The 8,742-nt window shown below is 54.7% G+C and overlaps 1 protein-coding gene across 1 annotated transcript; it reads right to left on the bottom strand.

Moving 5' to 3' along the window:
* Nucleotides 1-134: 134 nt before the first annotated feature.
* On the bottom strand, nucleotides 135-8,004 carry CCKBR (cholecystokinin B receptor). The gene is made up of 4 exons (XM_032787365.2): nucleotides 7,753-8,004; nucleotides 7,038-7,287; nucleotides 6,405-6,532; nucleotides 135-657 (listed from the first exon to the last, which is right to left on the bottom strand). The coding sequence occupies exons 1-4, from the start codon at nucleotides 7,991-7,993 to the stop codon at nucleotides 137-139; spliced, it is 1,140 nt and encodes a 379-aa protein (XP_032643256.1). The 5' UTR covers nucleotides 7,994-8,004; the 3' UTR covers nucleotides 135-136.
* Nucleotides 8,005-8,742: the final 738 nt, after the last annotated feature.

Genomic DNA, 8,742 nt, shown 5'->3' with positions numbered 1-8,742 from the left:
GATGCTAGGGGGGGTGCCAGGCTGCCGACAGGGTGACACTAGGGAGGGCAAGGCTGCTGACAGGGGGGCTCCAGGGGGGCCCCTGACTGCTGATGGGGGGGGTCACGGGGGGCCCTTGGCTGCTGATGGGGGGGTGCTAGGTGGGCCCCAGGCTGCTGACGGTGGTGTAGCTGATCTTGGAGAGGGAGGCGCCAGTGGCAGGCATGTCGTCGTCGGGCGGGGGGAGGCGGGGGCGCCGGGGGCGGCAGCGGGCGAAGGTGGCGACGAAGGCGGAACGGAAGCGCCGGTTCATGAAGCAGTAGATGAGTGGGTTGGTGCAGGCCGAGGTGTAGGACAGCAGGTGGATGAAGGAGATGGGGGCGCCCGAGAGCGCCCGCTGAGCCGAGGCCGAGGCAAAGGCACGCCAGGTGTTGGCGGAGAAGATGGGCAGCCAGCAGAGGAAGAACATCACCACAATGACGATCAGCATGCGGATCACCCGCTTCTTGGCCAGCAGCATGGCCTGCGAGCTGTTAATGCGGGCGCGGTCCTGCTGCCCCGTGCCCGCCCGGCCCAGCAAGCTCAGCTCCAGCGCCCCCCCCGGCCTGGCCAGCTGCACGTAGCAGCCGTCGTCCTCCACCCCCGGTGCCAGGGGCTCCGTGCTGCCGTGCTGGAGACCTGGGAAGAGAACAGAGCCAGGGGTCGGCCCATTCCCACCCGTGTCTGCAGACAGACCTGAGAGGAGTCCAAGGGGTTGTAGCGGGGGTCTGGGAAGTGGATGCAGGGGTTGGCAGGTGTGAATGAGGGACCCTGGGGGTGGAAGGTGAGACAAAGTGGGGTTTTATTTATCTTGTTATGTTACATGTGAGTCTTAGTGTCTGTGACAGACCCAGGCCAGTGGGGTGCAGGAGTCTGGCAGAGGGCAAATATCCTGGTCACTGGAGTAGTTTTCAGGAACCTGCTAGAACCAATTAAGGCAGACAGGCTGATTAGATCACCTGCAGCCAATCAAGGTAGGCTAATCAGGGCACCTGGATTTAAAAAGGAGCTCACTCCAGTCAGGAGGGAGGAGCTGGGAGCAAGAGACACAAGGAGCTGAGAGTGAGAGGCTGTGCTGCTGGAGGATTGAGGAGGACAAGCGTTATCAGACACCAGGAGGAAGGTCCTGTGGTGAGGATAAAGAAGGTGTTTGGAGGAGGCCATGGGGAAGTAGCCCAGGGAGTTGTAGCTGTCATGCAGCTGTTACAGGAGGCACTATAGACAGCTGAAAATATATTTGATAAGGATACACCAAGGGTCAGCAACACTTCAGAATGGTGTCCAAGTCTCATCTATTCATTCTAATTTAAGTTCGCGTGCCAGTAATACCCTTCTAGAGAGAGAGCATAAAATTCTCTTGCGCACCATCTATATATAAACTAAACACTATGCATTAAAGTAAATAAGTTTTTAAAAATGTTTAAGAATTTTCATATAAAAAAATTAAAATGCAGACCCCCGGACTAGGCCAGACCCAGGGAGTACATTGCCGCCGAAAATCAACCGCGTTGCTGCCCTGTGGCACCACGTGCCGTAGGTTCCACTCTGGGTTACACACTGTTCGTTTGACATTTTTATGGAATAGAATTTGTTTTTTTGTTTAAAGATTGTCATAGAACAATCTTTTAATTTTAATTTAGAATGAAAAGAAAAGTTTTTATTGCCCGATAAAATTCATTTTTCATTTGTGAGAAATTTTCAAACCTCTTGTTTGTTGCAGGATGACACCATCAACAGAATTTGAAAATCACAGAATTTCCCATAAAACTGACATTCAGTTGTTATTTCATCTTCTTTGGAAATGCGAGTTGGGCAAGAAAAAGGGTTGAAAGAGAATTGTGTCCAGCCTGTAGTGTAAATCTGAGGCAGGCTAGAATGTATAGGGAGAATGAGTATCAATAACAGAGAGTTCAACTGCACTTGCTGCTGGTATGCAGAGTCACACGAGCCTGGTCAGCACCCAAAACTTAGGTCATATAGCTACATACTAGGGTGACCAGATGTCCGATTTTATTGGACAGTCCCGATTTTTGTTCTTTCTATATGGCTCTACCCCTCATCTGTCTGATTTTCACACTGTGCTGTCTTGTCACCCTATACTATCCACTCAGGTGAAAAATCAACGACAGAGTTATTAAGCAACCTATAAGCTGATGTAAGGACACTGCATTCAGTGAAAGAATCTGTATATCCTAGCTACTGCCTCTCAGGGGTGATCTACTTTACAACGAAAAAACTTTGTGCCAGTAAGAAAGTATGCTACTTAAAATGCTAAGCGGCAACAATAAGCATCATGTTAGACACTACACTGTTCCCTGTCAGCTGTAATAATCCACCTGACCCAAAAGTTCTTCTTTGACCTAGCACTGTCTCCACCAAAGGTTAGGTAGGTATACTTTTCCCTCAGGGGATGGATGTTTCATACCTCTGAGAACATACTAATATTGATGTAATTCCTAGTTTAGAACAGCCTCATGTCTCATACGCATTACAGTAGAATAGCTGCAGCGTCTGCTTAGGTGCTGTATATAACATATCCCTAGCAACAGCACTATTCAGTGCATAAAGAGCCTCTGGATTCAAAACAGCAAGATAAGTGTCACATCTCTAGAACACACCAAGTTTACACCACCCCATTATTTGCACACCACCTGCACATCCAGGTCTTTCTAAATGCTCTTTGTAAAGACCTTGTGTGCCAGAAGACCCAACACGCTTTTTAGCACCTCACGCCATTCCTCACCCAAGCCCGCAAATCCAGCCTAAATGTTTGTTTTATACAAGAGTGTTTTGTACTGAGTCTCCTTACTGCCAGGACAGTCCTTCACTCCATTTCTACATACGACTCTAATGAATTTCTGATCAGAGACTATCCTGAGGGCTCACACCTGCTCATTATCTCCAAAGGCTTTGCAGGACAGAGGTAACTGAGTAATGTTAACCCTGTTGAGAATATGTCATGTTCACTTAAACATTCTCTTACACATTTTAGTCCCTAATGGGTCAATTGTCAATAACAATAAATGGCCATCCAACGAGTTAAATGGAAATGCCCTTTTATTATCACCTTTATATACATTGTATAACGACCAACATTTTCAACCTGAGTCCCCAATAGCTAACCACAAAATCCCACATCCCAGGCACCCTAATAAAGTGCCTGATGCCAAAGGTTCTGATTATTGTTAACTCCCATTGATCCTACAATTAGGTCATTTATTTTGATCTAAATGGGGAATTAGGATCTAACTTTCAGAACCAGATTTGTAAAATGATGCTGAGTTTTAATCCGAATATTTGAGCAATACTTGTGATAATCAATGGGGGCAAAGAACACATGCAGTATGTCCTATACTGCAGAATCCCAGGATAGTAGAACTGGAGTACCCGGATCCCTGGTTATTACTCAGCTTGAATGTCACATTCATATACCTCAGTAATTGTGAACACTTGAGTCACCGAAACTGGACTCTACATACCTATTGCAATTGATATCCTGAGTCCAGCTTACCATACCCACCAGACTCCTTGTGCCTCCACAAGGCACTCTCACACTTGTCAGGCAAAGCTGGGAAAATAACTGTCACCATTCTGACTATCAGAGCGACAAAGAAAGTATCCATGGATGGGATACTTTGTGATTCTCAAAGAGCACTTTAGTCTAGCTCGAGTTGCGACTGTAAAAATCACATCAAGCGGAACTCTGAGTCCTAGCTTAAATCCTGTCAACACTCTACCTAGGGGAACCTGGACTCCTGCTGAGCCCCTGCACGTATTGGCTAGCGCAATTCGTAATAAATAAGGGGGAAGGTGAGCCTGACTTCGAACCCTAGGCGTTACTATTGCAAGTAGACATCCAGAGAAATAATAACACTGCTCTACAGCCAAATGCTTCGAAACGATAAATGTACGTCAAACACTCATTAATTCTCGGGCACTGAAACGAAAAAGAAGCCTTAAATGTGATGCTCTATCCTAACTGTTGGCTCCAACGCTCAGTTGGAATCTCCTGCAGTGATGAGGGTTTCCAACTGTTCCGGACCATGCAAAAGCATCTTCCCAATCTTCTCATGAAGTGATCTCATTCAGCTCCACCAAACACGATGTGTGATGCAACCCCTCAACATCGTCACATCCGATCATGAGACGTTCATTGATCTCATCGACACGAGCTTAAAGCGTTTGCGCCATAAGTGAAATGCGTCACCATCGAATTCCATTGGTCAGCAGTCCATAGAACGGCCAAATCTAGTGACATACATGCATAATGTGTGCTAACTATGACCAAACATCATGGCACCTCTTGTGTATTTGAAGTGTTGCTCTCTTCTGGTCGCAGACTGGTACACAATACTGCTGTTTTCTCTGCGATTGGATAGTCGTGTAGGATGTACCATACATCAAAAAAGGATTGCCCACTTCCGACAGCATTGGGACCTCGAGGACAAATGTAATGTCAGCAGCCACAGCTTGATTAAATCAAACGGAAAATGCTTGTTAAGCAACCGCTCACAACATAGCTGGTCTGGATAAGAGACTTTTCATACGCCATTGACAACAGACACAAGCAGCTTTCAAGTACCTCCGTGATAAAATTTCAAGGTTAATGAAGCCTAAAGATAAAGGAAGGGTCTGTTGGTCCTCAGATTCCTGAACTTCTCGAGATGAGCATTTGACATGCCTGCGTGGCAAGGAAAAAACGCAATGGGGCCCATTCCCGGGAACGGGGGCGGGGTGTTCTCAGACTAGGGGGGAAACCTGAAGGAGTCCAAGGGGTTGTAGGCGGGGTCTGGGAAGGGAGGGGGGGTGCAGGGTGCAGGTGTGAATGAGGACCCGGGAGGTGGAAGGTGAGACGAAGTGGGTTTTATTTAATCTGTTGAGGGGGGAGCATGAATGATCTTAGTGTCTGTGGAGGCGGAGGGGGACCCGCCAATTGGGGGTGGCGGAGGGGGGAGTTGCTGACAGGGGCAAATATCTGCACTGAGTAGTTTCAGGGAGAGGCGGCTGCTAGAGGGAGCGGGCAATTAAGGCAGAGGGGTGCGAGGGGCTGATAAGTCACTGCGCCAAATCAAGGGTAGCGATGGGGGGCCTAATCAGCGCGCGGCGGGGCATCCTGAATTTAAAAAGGACTCCATCCCAGTCAGAGGCGGGCGAGGAGCTGGGAGCAAGAGACAGCAAGAGGGCGGGGAGGGAGGAGGGCCTTCTGCTGGAGGATTGAGGAGGACAAGCGGGTGGAGGGTCGGCGAGAACCAGGAGAAGGTCTCTGTGGTGAGGATAAAGAAGGTGTTTGGAGTGAGGGGGGCGGGAGGGTGGGGGGAAAGTACGCCAGGATTGTAGCCGTCAATGCAGCTGTACAGGGAGCACTATGACAGTCTGCGATCAGGGGCACAGGGCTTGGGGCTGGAACCAGGGGCGGGGGGAGAGGGAAGGGGCGGGGTCCGAGTCCCCCCAACCATCCCAAATTAGATCCAAAGGGCAACAGGAAAAGGAAAAGATGGCCCAGGAGCGTGTGTGGGAAAGGATCACTGAGTGACAAATCGTGGGGCGCGAGAGAGGTAAGGGTGGAGGGGAGGCGCGGGGGTAGGCGCGGGGTAGTAAGGGGATAGAACTTCAACGAAGGCGAGTGTGGTGCCTTACAATACTAGGTGCGGGCGGGCTCATTTCCCTGTGTGCTGCGCCAGATACTGTGGAGTCAGAGGTGGGAATGAGGGTGTGATTTGCAGAGGTCCGCTGGGGCGGGGCGCGAGGGGGTGAAAGGGCTGCGGCGAAGGGGGGGGGGGCTGCTTTTCAGCTGATAAAACTAGACCGCAGGAGGGTGCCGAACCACTGAGAGCACAGAAAGGGGGAGGAGGAGCAACAGGGAATGTCTGGAAAGGTGGTGGTGGCTGAGCTGGCAGTCTGGGGGGAATTGGAAAGGGGAGTCAGGGTGTCGTGGCCGCAGGACTCCGGCAAATGAATTTGGTCTGATTGTCGTGGGGTGCCAACAGCTCTGCCTACTCAGTGTTTCTGTCATACCGGAGGTAACCTTCTGTTTCCTGACTGACTGAGAGTCAGTCTGAACCTGCCGAAGTGGGGGTGCAGACCCTCTGGCCACTTCAGACTCCGCGGGCGGACTCGCTGTGGAACCGCACGGAGGGGCAGAGGATGCTGGATGCGTGCGGGCGAGGGAAGAATCCAGGAGGGGGCGGAGACCTGTGTGAGCTTCTTGCCCTGAACAAGTCTGCTCCAAGGGAGAGGAGGCTCCCCAGAGTCCGGCCTGGCTTGGTGGGGAGCAGTTCCAGAGCAGCGCCCGGGGACTCCGTAACAGGGTGTGTGGAGGGGGGACCCTGGGGGTTGGGTGTGGGGATGATGGGGCCCCAGGAGGGGTGTCTCAGCCTCTGACTCACCGGTGGCTTCTCTCTTGACATCCATCTCGAAGCGGATGCCGCGGTAGAGCTCACGGGAGATGAGTCCGTAGGCCACGGCCATCACCGTGCCAGGGATGAAGAAAAGGATGAGAAGCAGCAGGATGTACCTGGGGGGGACAGCCCGTCTCATGGGAGCTCCTCAGCCCCGCTGCCAGTCTGAGCCCCCCCTCCCCTCCCCGGGCCTGGACACCCCCCAGTCAGCGGGGCCAGGCCACCCATGCTGGCTGCCCCATCCCAACAGGGGCTTGGCTCCCGGCACCGCCCCAGGCAGCGCATCCGCTGGGCCAGAGCCCAGCCCGGGCCCCACTGCAGGGGGAGGCAGGCACTGGGGGCTCAGCAGGGCAGGGGGCCATGACTCAGTGTGGGCGACTCAGCAGGCCTGTTTGAAGGGCTGGCTTGGCCAGCTGTGCTGGCACTGGGTGAGGCCGGGCCGGGCGGGAGCTGGGGGGTATGGAGGGGTGCAGGGGGATGCTGGAGGGCACAGGGGGCCTGACTCAGCCAGCCTGTTTGAAGGGCTGGCTGGGCCAGCGCTGCTGGCACTGGGCAAGGCTGGGCCCGGTGGACACTGGGGGGATGCAGTGGGATGCTGGGGGTACAGGGGGCCCGACTCACCAGGCCTGTTTGAAGGGCTGGCTGGGCCAGCGGTGCTGGCACTGGGTGAAGCCAGGCCGGGCGGGCACGGTGGTGCTGAAGATGGCATAGGGCAGCATAAGCAGCAGAGACAGCAGCCACGTGCTGGCGATGACCCGGTAGGCGTGGGAGCGGGTCTGCCACACGCGAGACTGCAGCGGGTTGCAGATGGCGCTGTACCGCTCGATGGCGATCGCCACCAGGCTGAAGGTGGAGACGCTGACAGAGATGCCTGGGGGGGCACACGCTGCATGAGCACCCCCCCCCCAACCCGTGCCTGGCACTGCTCAGCACAGGGGTGCAGATGAACCCGGCACCCAGTGCCACTCCCAGAGGCAGGGGGACAGACCCCGGCCTGACCCCCGCCCCTCGGCACCAGCAGCGGCTGGCAGCTCTGCTCAGGAGCTCCCTGGCCACGCCCCCCCAGGCAGGACTCTGGTGCCCAGAGATCCCCAGCCCTGCCCAGCCCCTAGATCCCTGGGTCCCCGGCACTGCCCAGCCCCCAGATCCCTGGCTCCCCAGCCCCCATCTCCGTCCAGCCCCTAGCAAACAGATCCCTGCCCAGCCCCTGGCACCCCCAGATCCATGGCAACCCCCAATTCCCCACCCAGCACCCTGGCCCCCTCAGATCCATGGGATCCCCATCTCCACCCATGGAGCTGCCAGGTGACAAGCCCCCAGCCCTGCCTGCACTCACTCATGAGATAGGCCACGAGCTTGCAGACAGTGGGGCCAAAGACGAAGGTGCCCATGAGGTTGGGCACAAGGGTGAAGGGCATGCAGCACAGTGCCAGCAGCAGGTCGCTCAGCGCCAGTGAGAGCAAGAAGGAGTTGGTAACCGTGCGCAGGCGGCGATTCAGCACCAGCACCATGATGATCAGCGAGTTCCCGAAGACGCTGAGCAGGAAGATCAGCACATAGAGCAGGACCCGCACCATGAACTCCAGGTCTGCAGAGACGGAGAGCAGGATAACACCGGGGGCCGGGACGCCTGGACCTACCCCGGCTCGGGCAGGGGAATGCCGGGGGCCGGGACGCCCGGGCCCTCCCTGTGACGAGCTGGAACTGTTCTTACTGTGGCCTGTGAATGCTGAGTGGGGGGTGTCGGCCTGGGAGGATGATCTGCATTGGGGGATGGGAGACTGGCCTTGAGGGAAGATACCTGAGCAGGTAACGGGAGAACCCAGGAAGGGGTTGGAGGCCAGGTGACACCTCTGCCTGGGAAAATGGACAAAGGCTGGGGGAGGAGATGTTGGGGGGAGAGAGGGAGTTTTTGGGAGCTGGCTGGGGAATGGAGGGAAGGACAGACAGGACTCTGACCCCCCAAGGGGGCTGTGGTGCCTCTGGGATCCCAAGATGGACCTAACTGGGCGGGTGTCCTGTTGTCTGTACCTGCAAGACCTGCCCTGGACTGTATTCCTGTCAGCTAAATAAACCTTCTGCTTTCCTGGCTGGCTGAGAGTCCCGGTGAATCGCAAGAAGTGGGGGGTGCAGGGCTCTGACTCCCTCACACTGCATGACAACTGGTGGCAGCGGCGGGATGTACTGCACCCCGGGGATGGCGCTTCCTGCAGTAAGTGACTGGGGAGCAGTAAAGTGAAGGGGGATTGACAGGGAGCAGGCGTGCTGAAGAGTCAGAGAGACGGGGTCAGGGGACGATTAACCCCTGGGAGTGTGTGACCAGAGA

Source organism: Chelonoidis abingdonii, chromosome 1, assembly GCF_003597395.2.
Source record: "Chelonoidis abingdonii isolate Lonesome George chromosome 1, CheloAbing_2.0, whole genome shotgun sequence".
NCBI classification, from domain to species: Eukaryota; Metazoa; Chordata; order Testudines; family Testudinidae; genus Chelonoidis; species Chelonoidis abingdonii.
Note: the sequence above shows the minus strand (reverse complement) of the source record. Positions and strands in the feature narration are given on the sequence as shown.

Excerpts from the sequence above, each read along its gene's own strand:
- CCKBR (XM_032787365.2), bottom strand. The coding sequence starts at position 7,993 with ATGGTGCGGGTCCTGCTCTATGTGCTGATCTTCCTGCTCAGCGTCTTC. Across the intron at positions 6,533-7,037 it reads CAGCCCTTCAAACAGGCCTG|GTACATCCTGCTGCTTCTCA; the intron begins GTGAGTCGGGCC and ends TGTCCCCCCCAG. Across the intron at positions 658-6,404 it reads TGTCAAGAGAGAAGCCACCG|GTCTCCAGCACGGCAGCACG; the intron begins GTGAGTCAGAGG and ends TTCTCTTCCCAG.